This window comes from Microtus pennsylvanicus, chromosome 9, assembly GCF_037038515.1.
Source record: "Microtus pennsylvanicus isolate mMicPen1 chromosome 9, mMicPen1.hap1, whole genome shotgun sequence".
Lineage (NCBI taxonomy): Eukaryota > Metazoa > Chordata > Mammalia > Rodentia > Cricetidae > Microtus > Microtus pennsylvanicus.
This window is the reverse complement of record NC_134587.1, coordinates 60,746,305-60,763,396: the sequence shown is the minus strand read 5'-3', so window position 1 is coordinate 60,763,396 and position 17,092 is coordinate 60,746,305. Positions and strand designations below refer to the sequence as shown.

Below are 17,092 nucleotides of genomic sequence, written 5' to 3'. Positions count from 1 at the left end.
TTTCTCATTCATCCCTGAGATCTCACATAAGAACATAAACAACTTTAAAAGTTCCACAGTCTTTACAAATGCAGACATTAACTATTCATCCCTTTAAAATAGCTCGTCTCTTTAAAATTCCAAAATCTCTTTTAAGAGTTCAAAATCTCTCAACTGTGGGTGCTTGTAAAAATAAAAAATTTAGTTAAATGATTTCTTACTTCAAGAGGGAAGAACCAAAGCATAGTAACAGTAAGATCAAAGCAAAACAAAACTCCCGATAGTGTATATAAAGCAATGTCCGTCTGGGACCCACACACAACCTACTGAACTCCTCCAAAGGGTTTCGGTCACTTCTCTGCCTCTGCCCTCTGCAGTACACACAGTTTGTCTTCTAGGCTCTGGGTGGTCTCACTGCACTGCTGCTGTTTTTAGTGTTCATCCCATGGCCCTGGCATCTCCAAAATGCTGGTGTCCTCTGCTGCAACTGGGCTGCACTTTCGATAATGGCTCTCCTCATGGTGCCAAGCCTCCATGAACCTTTCAATTCTGGGGCTTCAACTATTATGGAAGTCACACCTTCTCCAGTGCCCTATCCTGGACTCTCACAGTACAGCTGCTTTTCATGACCCGGTCATCACTTCAAAACCAGCAACACCTGGGAGGCCCCTACACTACCAAATTCAGCCAGCAGCAGAAGGGGCAACCTTGACCATCTTTGGAATACAGCCTCTGGGTGTGGACTCTGAGGAAACACGTCCCAGAAGATTTCACCTCAGTGGTGAAGGTCTCATCTTACTCATCGATAACCACTCAGCTCCAGCTGACCAGCATCTATTGTTCCAGTAAAGCACGGGTTTTCTCTATTGTTTCTGGTCTCTTGTCAATCACAGCTGATTTCTCAGCCCACACATTCTTGATTCAGAAGTCCTGGTAGAGTCCTTGTTTCCCTCTGAACCTTCACAAGCCAGGCCTCCACTGTCTACACTGCCCTCAATATTCCTTTCTTTCATGCTCCCACAGAGCAGCTCACTGAGTTCTCAACACTCAACGGCTTTTCTAGCCCAAAGTTCCAAAGTCCTTCCATAATCCCCCTTCAAAACAACACGGTCAGGTCTGTCACAATACTCCACTCCTGGGACCAACTTGTACTAGCTATGATTACTATCGCTATGAAGAAACACCACAACCAAAGCAACTTGGTGAAGAAAAAGGGGTTTTTTTGGCTTACACTTCCACATTGTAGTCCATCACTGAAGGAAGTCAGGACAGGAACTCAAGCAGGGCAGGAACCTAGAGACGAGAGCTGATGCAGAGGCCACAAAGGGATGCTGCTTACTGGCTTGCTCAGCCTGGTTTCTTGTAGAACCCAGGGATGACCCCACCCACAATGGTGGACTCTCCTACATCAGTCACTAATTAAGAAAATACCCTACAAGTGTGCCTTGGATCCTATGGAGACATTTTCTCAGTTGGGATTCCCACCTCTCAAAACTCTAGCTTGTGTCAAGCTGACATAAACTATATAGCATACCCTTTCATGCCTGGCAGTCTTTCCTTCCTACCTACCATAAAATTTGCAACTTGACATTTTTAGGGCAGCCCGGTGACATCTGCTTGCTTCACACCCATTGTCTTCATCTACGCACAGTGTTCCTCATCTCCCTACACAGTCACTGTATCCACCAAGCACTTATTTCACACCCCAAGCCCCGACAACCACTCCACCTGCTGTATCTTTGAGTCTAACTCTGGGGCCTCATATGAGTGGGACCATATGATACGGGATGCCCCTCTGTATGCTGTGAATATGTTTTATTACCATTGGTTAATAAAGAATCTGCTTTGGCCTATGGCAGGGCAGAATATAGCTAGGTGGGAAATCCAAACAGAACTATGAGGAGAAGAAGGCGGAGTCAATGATGTGTCAACAGCCTCTGGAGAAGATGCCAGAGCATGACCGGCAAGCCACCGGGCATGTGGTGATACACAGATTATTAGAAATGGGTTAATTTATATGTAGAGCTAGCCAGTAAGAAGTCTGAGCCATCAGCCAAACAATTATAATTACTATTAAGCCTCTGAATGATTATTTCATAAGTGGCTGTAGGGACCAGTGGGCAGAAGAGAAACCAGTCCAAAGGGACCGAGTGAGATAGAGAAAAGCATCCAGTTACAACCATACAGTATTTTTTCTGACTGGCTGATATTCACAGGTTTCATCATGTGTAAGAATTCCCTTCTCAGTCAAGACTAAAGTTTTAAATTTTTAGTTGGTATTGTCCACATCTTGTCCTTTATGTCCTTTATTGGTGAGCACTTGGGTTGTTTGTACCTTTTTGCTATTGGTGATCAATGGTGCTGTGATCGTTAAGTGTGTGATGTCATACAGCAAACTCCTGTTTTTAATTCTTTAGGGACAGACCTCGTGTTTTCCACTAAGGTGACTGCATTTCTCAGATCCACCAGCAGGAATTTGACTTCCTGCCTCCTAACCAGCATGCACCAGTTGTTCAGCTTTCTGTTGCTAAAGTGAATGTCTGAGATAAGCCGTTTAGTAGAGAACAAAGGTTCACTTGGGCTCACAGTTGTGGCCTTCAGGTTGACCAGGTTGACCTATTGCCTAGTAAGTGTCTAGTAGGGGCATGATATCATGGCAAGACATAGTGAATGAAGCTTTCCACATTATGGTCAGGAGACAGAAATTTTTTTTCTAAAAAAATCTCAAATTCCAGGATTCCTCTTAAGGGCAGATCCCCCAAAAGGACTGAAGTCTTCCCATTAGACCTCCCCTCTTATAATCCCCCAGCTTCCCAAAGCGTCACACTAAGGGCCAGCCTGTATGGGCCTTGGTCTGGAAACAGGGCTCAGTTGGTAGCACCTACCTAGCTTGTACAAAGCCGTGGGTAGAACCCAGCATATATAAACCTGGTATGGTGACACATGCTTGTAATCCTAGCACTTGGGAGTCAAAGGCAGAAAGAACAGAAGTTAATGCCCATCTTCAGCTATGTAGCAAATTTAAGGTCAGTCGGGGATACTGGAAACTGTCTTAAAATGACAACAACAAAAAAGAAGCAAATCCACACCCCAGACAAAAGCTGTGAGGGGCCATTACAGATCCAAGCCATAGCGACTTGGCATTTAGAGACTCAGACCATAATGACTTGGCATTTACTCTATTTTCTGCGTCACAGGTCTTCATCCTCAAAGTGACGTGGCATCTCTTTACGGTTCTAATTCCCATTTCTCAATTCTTGTGTTGAGTACCTTCTCATGTTCTCAGACCACTGCCGATCTCCACAGAGAGGCACTGAACCACAGCCTTGCCCATTCTCCACCAAGCGCTCTGCTTGCTACTGTTCCGTTTTAAGGGTTCTCTCCATTTTATATACGACTTTTCTCACAGGGTTTGCACATATCTCTTTCATCCTGTGGTGTGATGGTTAATCTGTCACCTAGAGGAGACTTAGAATCACTATAGAAACACTCTGGGGTATCTGTAAGCGGTTTCCAGACAGAGAAGATTCACCCCAAATGTGAACGACGTCATCCCATGGACTGGCATCTAGACCTAAATAAAAGGGGCTGAGTTCAAGCATTCATTTCTCTGCTTCCTGATCACAGATGTGGCGTGGGCGGCTGTCCCATGTTCCTGCTGCCATGCCTTCCCCACCATGGTGAACGGCAGCCTCACACGCTGCGAGCAGACATTAGCCCTTTCTTCTTTAGGTAAATCTTTGTTACGTGTTTTATCACAGAGATGAGGAAAGGGAACTAATACCTGTGGGTGAGCGTTTCTGTTCCAATGCATGCTTTGATTTTTTTCTTGAGGCTTACAACAGTGTTGTTTTTCATCTGATATCTTTGGTGTCATAAATAATCGCCAAATCCAACACTGTAAAGTTTTGCCTTGTTTTCTTAAGTTTCATAGTTTTAGATCTCACATTTAGGTCCATCTTAGCTTTAATTTTTTTTTAAAAAAATTACTTTATGTGTGGGTGTTGTGACTGCATGTATGCCTGTGTACCATGTGGAAATCAGAAGGCACGAGATTTGCAGGAACTGTAGTTACAGATGGTTGTGAGTTACCATGTGGGTGCTGGGAATCAAATCTGGGTCCTCTGCAAAAGCAGCCAGTGTTCTTAACCACTGAGCCGTCTCTTTAGTGCCCTTTGACTTTTTAGATGGCGTTCCGTCAATCCTTCACTGACTTGCATGCAGGTACTCAGTTCTCCCAACACCATTTGTTGAAGAAGTCTCTGCTTTTCCCCACTAGACAGCCCAAGAACACTTGCTCAAGCGTGTGTTTTCTTGCTTTGCCAGTCCTGTAGTCTGTTTGGCTTCCTGCCCATACCAGCAGTAGAGTCTGAAACTAAGTCTGAGGGCTCAGTTTTATTCTTTCAAGACTGTTTTGCAGTGCCTTGAATTTGGGTGGGTCGTCCCTCTCCACAAACCCCACTATTAGGATTTGGGTAGGGATCCCCGAGGATGTTCTCTCAGCATTATCTTCTATACCACATGGAATGTTTTCATTTGTTTTCTGAAATTTCTGTTTTATAGAGTTCACCAAGTCTTTCATTTCCTTGGGTAAGTCAGTTAAGAATTTTATTCTTTATTATACCAGTGTAAATTTATCTTCATGTCCTTTTCAGATTTCCTCTGTCACTTTGCCTTACTATCTGAATGTGAACCGTCCTCCTCTGTCTGGATTGAGTGTTTAGTCTGCAGCTGTGAAGACTGTTTGGAAAGGTGATAACGCTTGGAGATAGAGTCTAGCTGGAGAAGTAGGTCACTGGGAGCATCCTTTGAATGTTTCAGCTGATCCCCAACCCCACCTATGCGCTAACTTCCTGCCAGTCATTAGGTAGGCAGCCTCCTGCTCCACACAGTGTCTGCCATGATACTCTTTACTAAGGCCCCATGATCAATAGAACCTAGAATTATGGATTCAAATCTCCGAAGCCAAGCCAAAATAATCTACCTTTGTGTTATTGTTATTTTGGTCGCAGTTTGATGGCTAATCTTGCTTATCAACTTGAACGGATCTGGGGTCGACTAAGCAGATCTGTGAGCGTGTTTCTAAGGTGAACGGTATGGGGCCCAGTTATAATGTCAAAGAGCAGTGCTATGAGTTTCCTCCTACTGTGAGTGCATCTACACTGTATCATCCTTTACTGACAGCAGAACCCAACCTCCTCAGCCTTTCTCCAGCAATCCTCCACACCTCCACCTCCAGAGGGGATTGCTGATGCATTCAGCCTTGGGAACTACTCCAGCAGGTGAGTAGCCACCATTGGGGATTTACCCAGTCCACGTAAATCAATCTAGTAAATCCGTTTTTGCAGTTATGTTCGTTCTATGGGTTCGGTTCCTTTTGAACCCTGAGAGCTATACAAAATTAAGGTGCTTTCTTGCATCTGTATTAGTCCTAAAAGTATTTTAGTGGATTCCTTTAGATTTCTGATACGTAAGATTATATCATCCACAAATGGAGATGTTTTTCTTTTCTTTTTTTACCCTGACTTTCCTGAATAGAATTTCTAGGACTATGTTGAGCAGAATTAATAGTGGCCCCTCACCATGTTCTAATCAGTACCTTACCCTGTGCATCACGCTCAGAGGCCATTCATTCATGACCTCACATCTGTTTCTTTCAATATTTGCTGACCATCGAAAAGGTTACTGAATTTTGTAAAATGCCTTTTCTGCATCAGAGATGAACATGTGGGTTTAGTTGTTGGTCTCAATTATATAGTGTGCACAGGAGCTATTTTTTCAATGCATTAGTCTCTTAAGTTATGAAAAAAACATTGCAATGCTAGCAATGTTTTGTTGTTCCTATGTTTACATTGTGTCCTTCATTTTGGTTTCTGGTCACTGTTTAGTACCCTTATAATGAGATTTAGTGCCCTCTTCTGGCCTGCAGGTATACATGCAAGCAGAACACTGCATACCCAATAAATTCTTTAAAAAAAAAAAAAAGAAAATTCTTGTCCGGCAGTGGTGGCACACACCTTCAATCTCAGCACTCGGGAGGCAGAGACAGGCAGATCTTTGTGAGTTCGAGGCCAGCCTGGTCTTCTGAGGAAGTTCCAGGACAGGCTCCAAAAGTACAGAGAAACTGTCTGGGGGAGGTAGGGCTCTTAGGGAAGAGAGTCCAAGCTGAAGCAGGGTCTTACTCTGTAGCCTGTCCAGTGACAGGATATGAAACTGAAAATCAAATCCTGAAAAAAATCTTTACAATTTATTATTGTTTATGTGCATGATTCCAGAGACTGCTCTCAGGTCACCAGGCTTATACAGCAAGTGCTTCATGGGCTGGCAGGACTCCTGATGGATGTCCTATTGCTCTTTCCAGCATTCTCAACCTATCAGCCTACTGCCTCGCAGCCTCACAGATGGCAAATGTCTGGATGTTCCTGAGGAATGCACACATGTGACGAGTGAGTTTCTATTGCTGTGAAGAGACACCATGATCACAGCAACTCATAAAGAAAACGTTTCCTTGGGGTAGCTTAGTTTCAGAGGTTTAGTCCATTACCATCGCGGAGGTGTGCAGGCAGACACGGTGCTGCGGAAGTTGCTAGAATCCTCCATCCCGCAGGCCACAGGGAATGGTCTGAGACAGTGGGCAGTATCCTGAGCACAGGAAACCTCAAAGCTTGCCCACAGTGACAGACTACCACTAACAAAGTCACATCTCCTAATAGTGCCACTCCCTATAAGCTTATGCAGACCAAACTACCACAGTTCTTTTCAACATTACCTTCTGGAAAATTCATCCGTGAGAACACAGCCTCAGTTTACTTGGAACGTGTTTCTTGGATGCTTCACCAGGGGGCCTTTCACGGCTTAAAGAGTTCAGTCACATATAGTTCTTCACACACTCTCCGCCTGTCAGAGCTGTGTTCCTTCTGTCTTTTAACGTTTTTTCTCCTGTTCCCTCAGACTGGGGAATCATCAAGTTTGCCAACTCTACTTCTGATGCTACCTAGTGAATTATTCCAGTCCATTCTGCCCAGGATTTCTTTCTAGCCTCTCGGGCACAGTGTCTGATCTACTGCTTCCTGGAAGTGCAACACCATTTTCGTTTTCCTCATGTCCTCTTTCTGCTGAAGACAAGACAATTAAATCTGTTCACAATGTCCAGAAAGTGAATTCTATTTCCAAGGTTTGCTGTTCTGAACTCTCAGTTGTGGGTTACCTGCATTCGGGGTGGATCAGCCAGAAATGCCACCCACAAGCCTTTTCAAGTCAACTCTGTACCTCGTTCCCTGGGCATGCCCAGTCAACTTCCCAAACAGAAGGTTGCTTTTTAATGTCTGAGTTTTCAGTCTGGAATCCCAAAGGAGAAAAGAAAAATGGAGGAGAGGGGTGGAAAAAAAGGTACCAACTTTTAAATCTAGTCAGCCAAAGGGTAGAAGAGCTTGAAGACATAGTGAAGCTCCAGTGTCAAGAACCTCTTGTCTGTACCTATTTCAAACAGTCCCTAAGTAGTTGTATCTGGCAGATTCTACCAGTGCATTTGTCTAGGCATGAAGAGACTGCTGGTATACCCATTCCTCCTCTCCAGAACGCTCAGTCTTCAAGTATTTTTGAAAGTCAAACCTACAAAGTGAACCCTAACTCTCAGGATAGAGGAAAAGGTCAAAGACCGAACCTCTGTACTTGGGCACCCACAGAAGGTACTTATGACCCAATTCCCGCTTTATCTCCTTTCCTCCTTCCTGACCCTGCCATGCCTGGCACTGGAGTGACTGTGAGGCCATGAGACATACCAGGACGCTGCTGCTGAGCTGGTATCCAATTCATCCACTCACGACAGTCCAGAGTAATTTTAGAATACAGTCCTGAGTCACACAAACACAGAGCCTGTTTAAAATGCCCATGCACGTTTTATTAATAAAACTAACAGTGCCGAGTTAAACAAGTCAAACAATTAAAGTCTCTTTATATTCCATAAAATATTACAGAAAAGTTTATTTGTGTTTCAATAAAAAGACTATCATTTTAGAACAGGCAGCTAAGAGCAACTGTGCAGTTAACGAGTTTTTGTGAATAAATTTTAAGAGACTATTGCCTGTCCTTAAATTCCTTTTTCTTTTTATAAAAAAAGAACTATTAAAAATGATTGACAAATTTTGAGTTAAAAAACTGTTAAAACATTCTCTATGTTTAATTTCAACTTTATAATAGATTACAGGAAGATGCTCATGAAACAAATACAACATTTGTTTCAGTACACGTCTTTAAATGATAGACTTATAAGTATGTAAACAACTATATAATAAAAAGTTTCCAAACGTAGCCTGTAAGAAATCAGGCAAATTTACCATAAGCAAACTTTCTAGACAATTTCCATAGCTGCACCAGCGTGGCAGTAAACTTCTTCCAAACAAAACAAAAACAAACAAACAAGAAAAACTACTTTGCAATTTGTTGTTGCAATAGAAAAAAAGTGTACAAACTTGATGGAATTACAACAGTCAATATAATTTAAGGAAAAATAAAGTCATAATAAGACGTATGGCGCTTAATGTTTAAAAACTAGAGCTTTGCTATTGGCTTGGTTCTTTGGACACCGCATGATTTAACAAATGGAAGGAAAATTCACCCTGAAGTCTGGTAATTCACCACCTAGGTGCTGGATGCCCAGGAAGGGTAGCATTTATTATTGTCACTGGTGTGGGTGCAGTGCAGTTTCCTCAGCAAACCCAGCAACAACTGTTGAGGGGCAAAATAAACTTCAAACAAAATAAAAAAGAGAAAGAGAAAGCGCAAAAACACAAAATCCTAAAAGAAAATATGGGCTCTGCATCAGCACGCTGGCTTCAAAACATCTGCAACGCAGCTCACACCATGGCGGGCACGGTCCTTACTGGAGGTGCACAGCTAACCCAACCACTCATGGATATCTTCTTGGAAGCAGGCCAAAAAGAACAAAAAGTCCCACTTTAAGTTTTCTTCTCTAGTAACTTTTTCCTGAAGCTGAATTTGAAGAAGGGGTCTACAGGCTGAGTAATCAATCCTCCTCATCGTTCTCATTAAAGTCATCGTCGTCATCATCATCCTCCCCAACGTACGAAACAGGGGTCTCTACCCTGGAGCCGCTGTACTGAGACCCATTGGAGCTTGTGGCCAGCATCCCATCTGCACCATTGCTCAAGTCACTGCAAAGACAGACCCGTCAGTGGGGAGAAGCCTGTTCTGTCCATCCAAGAAAGGCTGGATATGACCTTAAGAGGTGGTGGGTTTTTTCCTCCCTCCCTCCCTCCCTCCCTCCCTCCCTTTCTTTTTTAAATTACAAGGCAGAAAAGGAAATTTTTGGCCATCTGCAATATTAGAACCCTAACCTGTAATAAGCTTCACTCTGCTTGGGCTTCCTCGGCCCACCCTCTTTAAACATGTAATAGTATAGTGCCTGGTCATTAGACCTCACATGAGATCCCTGAGATACTAAGGTAGGAAAAAGAATGGGTTGAGCATCAAACACCAAACAAGGTACAACTACCTTTGTAAAGCACAGGGTTCATTCCCTAATAAATAAACCTATCTCTGTCTCTCACATACACTCAAGCCCTAATATTTCTTTCTTTCTTTCTCTCTCTCTCTCTCTCTCTCTCTCTCTCTCTCTCTCACACACACACACACACACACACACACACACACACACACACACTCTACAGCAACATGGGTCAGAACTGGGAGTCACCACATATTTAGCGCAGGCTGAGCTGAAGGTGCTTATCAGTTAATGGAAAGTCACAATCATGGATCCTAGAGCTCTGACACTGGTCAGCACTGTACTGGAAACACTAGCCTTCCTTCTGATGGGGAACTACATCTATAATGTTTACCATAGCAAAACTACTCTGAGGTGGTGAAGAACAGTCAAAGCCACAGCTACCCTTTGGGCTGTTCCAGTAACTGCAGGAGACCTACATACTGTGTGCTAAACAGCACAACACCAACACTGCACTCCTCACGACAGGGCCAGGGCTTCATTCTCTCAATGTGAGAAGTGGGAAACCAGGAAAGGTTAGACCAAAAAAAGAACCAATGGTCAGCCAGATGGTTCAATGGGTAAAGACTCACAACTTTGATACCCAGAACCCACATAAAGGTGGAAAGAGAGTCAACTTCATGAAGTTGTCTTCTGCCCTCCACATATTTAACACAAACACACACGACTACAGAGAAAACACATTAGAACACACTCCACCTCAAGCAATAACTGTTGTTAAGCACATTCTCATTCAGCTCAAACTTCAGGGCAAGAGCGAGAAAAGCTGATCTCTGAGAGCTAGTGCATTACAACACAGGAAACCTCAAACACAAATGTTACTCGTGCTGTCACCCCAAAAACCCTTGGAATAACACGAGGGTGTTCATTCACACTATGGCCTCAACTGACTCCAGCAACACCTATGGCTATTAACTTCAAACAATTCTACAATTAAATTTATATCTTATTAACATTTAAGCATAGGCTGTACCTACAACATAATAAGCAATACTCATTATTTCCTTGTTCAATTTCACTACAAAGGCCATTTAAGGCTATCTCTAAGTACACCACTCACCTTCTGAAATTGCTAGGCCAGATGATGGCTGGCATGTTTAAACAGTGAAGGTCCTCCAATAACACAGAGAATAAAGAGATGCAATGTTGGGGAATATTATTTTCAGGTGTGTGACTTTGGTTTATACTTCATTTGTTTAACTCTGTGAAGCTGTGTTTCTGTGCCTGTCTAAAACACCTGATGGTCCTAATAAAGGGATGAACTGATGTGGAATTCCCCTCTGTATGCTGTGATTACCATTAATGAATGAAGGAACTGCTTTGGGCCTATAGCAGAGCTATAGGGGAACAGAGCTAGGCAGGGAAAACTAAGCGGAATGCTAGGAGGAGGTAGAATCAGAGAGAAGCCATGTACCCTGCCAGAGACAGATGCCAGAACTTTAACTGGCAAGCCACAGCCACGTGGCAATACACAGATTAATGGAGATGGGTTAAATTAATATATAAGAGTTAGCCAATAAGAACTAATGGGAACTAATGGGCCAAGCAGTGGTTTAAATAATACAGTTTCTGTGTGATTATTTCGGGGCTAAGAAGTCGGGAACTAACTAGCGGCTTCCTCTAACAACGAATGGCTAATAGCAAGGCAAGAGCAAGGATAGGCAAGGCTAGCAGGCAGAGCATATAAATAGGAGAACTGAGAACAAAAAGAAAGAAGAACCAGAGAACAAGGAGAGGAGGGCACCAGGGGCTAGACACTTAGCTACATAGCTAGCCACGGAGAAAGAAGTACAGAAAGGTATACAGAAATAGAAAAAGATAAAAGCCCAGAGGCTAAAGGGAGTCGGATAATTTAAGAAAAGCTGGCAAGAAACAAGCCAAGCTAAAATTGGGCATTCATAAGTAGTAGGCCTTCATATGCGATTTACTTGGGAGCTGGGTGTCAAGCTCCCCAATAAGTCAAGAGTAAAATATCACATAATAATGCAATAAAACGCAAAGTGTTGGGCTGTCTGTCACATGAGGATCTGAATTGAGATCACTAAAACCCATGTAAAGTCAGGCCACAAACGTTACAGAGACGGCTCAGAGGTTAAGAGCACTGGCCACTCTTACAGGGTTCCTATCATCTTCTTATGGCCTCTCCACAGGCACCTGGCATGCATGTGGTGCGCAAACGTGTATGCACAAAACACTCACATACCATACAAATTTAAATAATATTTTAAAGAAAAAGCCATACTCAGCAGTAACCCTAGAACTAGGGGGCCAGAAGGTAGAGACAGGCAGATCTCTGGAGCTCGCTCGACCAGTTTAACCAATCTGTGAGCTCTGGGTTCAGTGAGAGAGTTTTAAAAAATAAGCAATAAAAGAAGATATCCTCCATGTGCACACGTACCTATACACACATGCATACATACAAAAAACAAAACACTACCGCCCCAGGGAAGCAGAGGAGCTGTTGTCAGTTGAAAGCCGCTGGAAGAAGAGTCAGTTTTGTTCAGGGATGTGGGCCCCAAGGGCTACCCACGCCCGGCAGATAATCCCACACCCATGCACACTAAGCAGACTTAGTGAGTGTGAGGGAGAGAGGGGTCGAGGGCAAATGATCATATGCAAAGGTATGAAGTCAGGAGGGAAGAGAGGGAGAACAGGGGAAAGTGGTGGGGAGGAATGATGGATGGATTTGATAGGAATGCATTGCATGCATGTATGAATGTAAGTAAAATACTTTTTAAAAAGAAAAAAACAAACCCACAAACCAACAGTAGGTTTTGACCAGGTATGGTATGGAGAGCTGTAATTCCAGCACTGGGGAGAGTGAGGCAACAGGATGTTAAGGTCAATACCGGGCCTGGCTGTATAGTGAAACTGTCTTAAAGGGAAAAGGGGGGAGGGAGGGTTAGGAAGGTATTACAGTAAGGTAACAGTGCTTGCTATGCAAACCAGATGAACTGAGTTTGGTTCCAGGACCCCACAATGAAAGGAGTAAACACTCCTAAAAGTTGTCCTCTGACTTCTACACAAGTACCATGTGTATGCTAACACTCACATACACACAATAGCAGATTTTTAAAAACTGGGGCCAAAAGCACTTGCCACACAAGCCTGGAGACAAAAGTTTGACCCTTGGAACCATGAAAAGATGGGAGAGAATTGATTCCACACATGCCCGCATACATCATATACACAAACACGCAAATGATAATAATAAAACAAAAGTGTTTATAAATATAGTATACAGAAATAGGAAATAAAATTGTATACACACTATATCATCAGATATATTTTAAGAAAATAGCCATTAAAAAAAAAAAAACTATTAAAAACAAAACAAAATACCAGTTAGGTGGCGGCGGCACACGCCTTTAATTCCAGTGCTCAGAAGCAGGTGAATCTCCAAGTTTGAGGCCTGGTCTACAAAGCAAGTTCCAGGCCAGGACTACACAGAGACCCCTCCCCCAGAAAAACAAACCCCCAAAGAAAACAAAACCTTTGACACTTTCCCTGCTGAGGACAGCAGGACATGCGTAGGTTTGTAAGTCTGCCCTCACCTTACTATCAAATACTAAAAAAACCATCAACAAAACAACCACATAAATCTATATATCCATGAGGGGCATTCTGCAGGGATAAACACTGTGTCCCCGCCTATCTGACACAGTAGAGCTACCCCACCCCCAGTTGTCACCTGGCGGAAAGCCTTGTGCCATTGGATGTAGAACCTGTTGTTGTGACGAATACTCCACCAATGGATCCCTGAGCCATTTCTAGAAAGAGAGAGAAGCAAATGGAAGTAAAACTGGGAAGCCAGGCATGGTGGCACCTGCCTTTAACCCCTGTACTTGGGAGGAAGCTCTCTTGAGTTCTGGACCAGCCAGAGCTATACAGTAAGACCATCTCTAACAAAGAGAAACTCCTGAGACCCAATGTGCAAGAAAGAAGCAAGGCTACATGACAGCCACAGCTTGGGGAGATCCTCGAACACCCTGACTGGTTACTTTCTACACCCTCTGTAATATGAACCAGGGCGGCTGGTTCCCAGGCAGGCAGGACAAGGGCAGCATGTTCCCCTCAGGAGGGGCGCCCAGTGCAGCTCTGTGTGCCAAAAGCAGCCAAGGGCAGCAAGAGAACTAACAGCACAAGTGCACAGCATCCCCTTACAGCTGAGGCCCCAGAGCTCTACAGGAGCTGAAGGCAGGGCCCAGGCCAGGTGTCAAGCCTGCATCTACTGCTCTGCTGCAGGACGGCTGAGTGCAGGCAGGAGCTAATGTCCCCAAGCCTCAGACAGGGCAGGACAGATACTCATGTGATCTGGGGCAGAGTTCTTACTTAGCACATAAGGAGTCCCTGACAACAATCTCAGAAAGCAAATTCACACCATGCATTTTTGACTGTTGAACACGATCTTTTTTTTTTTTTAAATGAATTACCACTAGGGTATCACAGTGGTGTCATGACCTGACCTCAGCAAAGTCACTAAAAGCCCGGGAATGGACAGCCCTACTCCACGCTATCCTGACTAAGGGAACACCAGTAGCTCACAAGGCCATTCTTGCTGCTGGTTATAAGGACCAACTGACAGCCTTTGGAGTGCGTCAGGCCCATTACCTCCATCCTCCCTCAGGAGACAGATTCTCACTCCGTAACACGCCATCATGAAAACCACAAATGTCACTCGCAGAACCTAACAACCACGTGTCCAGCAGGTGCCACACCAAAGAGACCAATGTTCAGCCAAGTACTAGGGATGTAGCAGGTCACATCATGGCCAGTTACAGGGCACAACTGACCTGTCACATATGGTTCTAGAGCTTTTGGTACCAAACTTCTCGCCACCTTGAGATCTTCAGCAGAACAGTTCCCCGATTCCAGCCCGCATGCCATGCCCATGCGCTTGAGCACCTCAATATCGTCATGGATTTCAAACGTGTTGTCGAAGTTAAACAGATACTCAAATCTGTGGGGGAAAGGTACTGTGAGAACTAGGGGCCAGTACTATAGGTGGGGACAGGCAGCAGTTCCTCCCCACTACCCTCCACATCCTCCATCCCAGATCCTGTAACTGAACTTCTCCAAAAAAGTTTGAACTAGAGAATGAAAGACAAACCATTGCTTAAGTCTGCAAACTGATGTTTTGCTCTAGGCATGGCACTGAGCCTGGACACAACACTGCCTGCACATCACTGGGCAGGGACACAACGCTACCTGAACATCACTGGGTGGGACACAACACTGCCTGCACATCACTGGGTGGGACACAATGCTACCTGCACACACATTCTTGCTGCTGGGTCATAAGGACCACTAGAGACCACAAATACTGTAACTAAGCAGCCTTAAGGCTGTTATCAATGTATCCCAGAGTTTGTTCCCTGAGAGGACTACACTTGGAGGACCCATTGAGGACGAACTTGTCATTGGAGATGCTGCAGTCAATGACGGTCTTCCTGCTGGTGTTCACAATGATGAAGGGCAAGTGGATGACAGAGTTGGGAGGAGGCGGCCGGCGGGCCTGCTGCTCGGCTTGGCGGTTCCTCTGCACCAAGTTCTTGAAGGCAATTTGCTGAAAAAGACCAACAGGGCCCCCGGGCAGATGTCAATACCAGTACCACAATCACTGTCCTTCCTGCAGACAGTAGGAACCTGGGTGATGAGAGATCAGCTTTAGCAGTTCTGACATCTGCTGAAAGTCTATAGGGGACAAGGGGCACAGGCAAAGCAACTATACAGGCAGAGGCCCTGATCCTCATACGGTAAAAAAAATTCAACCTTGGCAAGTAAAGGCAGGAAATAGGGAGTGGTTGGGCCACTACCTACCCAGCCTCCTTTTTCCTCTGGGAAGAGAATCCCTGATTTCCCAAATCTTCTTGGTACCTGAAATTGGCCCCCACACAGGGAAGAGCTATGTCACCAAGCACTAGGTCCTGAGCACCACTCCTTCACCAGTCACATTTTAGGTAGTTAAGATGGTCTTGTGAAGCCAGGCAGTGGTGGTGATACCTTTAATCCCACTCAAGAGGCAGGGAAATCTCTGAGTTCAAGCCTGGTCTACAGAATGAGTTCCAGGACAGCCAAGGCTACACAAAGAAACTGTCTCAAAAAACCAAGAAGAAGAAGAAAAAGATGGCCTTGTGAGGGGCTAGGATCATGTTGGGATCTCCAGCTCTAATTACTATGTGTCCTGGATACCTACGGTCATCCCAGGCTGGTGACCAATGACCCCCATGATCAGTATCATCACTTGGTCTCCTGGAAGGTCCAGCCTGCTCTTCCATAAGCCCTGCACACACCATCTTCTCTAGATGGCCAAGTCCCCACAGTCCCAGGACTACTTCACATGAACATATAGCCTCAACCACAATGTCCAGGAGCTGTCAAAACTGACATCTACAGAGTTCATGGCATGCCTACGAGTGCTTAGACACACTTGCTCAGTCAGTCTCTCTGGGAACAAGACCTGTGTGGCCAACAGCCTGCTTCCAGAGGGAAGGTGGGGTGCTCAGATGGGCCACTACCTGCAAGATGAGTTCCTGGAGCTGTGACTGCTTCTGCTTGATCCTCTCCAGCCTCCGCTGCCTCTCTACCTGCAGAGAGAACAGTGAGGAGGGGTTGCCCATTAGCAGGCAGACTGACAAACTGCACCTGCCAGGCCACAGGCACTAGCTCACCAATGGCATCGGCCACAGAGAAACAGAAGGCCAGTGCCCCTGCAACTTCAACATTACACTTGATCCTTTCTCAGGGTTGGAGGGTTATATATTTGTGTACACACACAACGACAACAGAAAAACTCATAAATAAGGATTGGGAATTAAGCTCCCTGCCCCACAGCTCTATGTAAAAACTGCCTGGCAACAGAGGCTATAAACACAAAGGGACTCCCATGATATCAACTCAGCCACCTGACATGGCCCTCTCAAGTGACCAAGGACAAAGAACACCTATTTTAGGTTGTGCACCTCTAGGTTCTGGCACTCCTGAGCTGAGTTGGTGGGTAGGCCGATCCACTTGATCTCCTTCTTCTCCTTGGAGATGATGTTCATGGCCATCAGCACGTTTAAGGCATCGTAGACACGCCGCCGGATGTTCTTCTGGTCATAAGCCTAGAAGACAAAGCGAGTCTTCTTGGTGACCTGATGGCTTGGAAATTAACATTTGAGGTTCAGACCGCATGCATGTCCCAAGGGGAAACTCCTGATCATCCTCTGTGACACTGGTCTTGCAGATGGCCCAGGACCAGGAATCCTCAGCATCTACCTACCACTGCTTCAACTCGAAAGGCTGAGCAACCCAAGTCCACGTACTTCCAGAATACTTACGGACTCATTTGGTAGGATGTGGTTGTCAGCAGCGCTGAACTCTGCAACCAGCTCATCAGCCACCTCATTGTAGGAGGTGGTCCCTTTCCTCTGCACCTTCTCACACACCTTCATAGAGAAATGCCGTAGGCCCTTGCCATTCTTCTCACCTTTCCTGTTCCGCTTCCTTTCAAACACCAGAAAAATAGACACTATTAGTAGTCATAGGAGCCGATGTGAATCATGACACTTGCAGAGAAAAGGCCCAAGGCTGCAGAGCCCCCAG

General features: G+C 44.9%; 1 protein-coding gene across 8 annotated transcripts in view; it reads right to left on the bottom strand.

Annotated features, from left to right (window-relative positions):
• Positions 1-7,857: 7,857 nt before the first annotated feature.
• The window catches only part of Tfdp1 (transcription factor Dp-1), a 42,542-nt gene continuing 33,307 nt past the window's right edge, over positions 7,858-17,092 (bottom strand). For all 8 annotated transcript variants that reach the window (XM_075986225.1, XM_075986227.1, XM_075986228.1 and 5 more), the window contains 7 exons: positions 16,828-16,993; positions 16,468-16,611; positions 16,024-16,092; positions 14,920-15,071; positions 14,299-14,465; positions 13,197-13,275; positions 7,858-9,152 (listed from right to left, as the gene is read on the bottom strand). In XM_075986225.1, the coding sequence (XP_075842340.1) occupies positions 9,005-9,152; positions 13,197-13,275; positions 14,299-14,465; positions 14,920-15,071; positions 16,024-16,092; positions 16,468-16,611; positions 16,828-16,993 (925 nt within the window). In that variant the 3' untranslated portion in view covers positions 7,858-9,004. The remainder of the gene's footprint in view (positions 9,153-13,196; positions 13,276-14,298; positions 14,466-14,919; positions 15,072-16,023; positions 16,093-16,467; positions 16,612-16,827; positions 16,994-17,092) is intronic.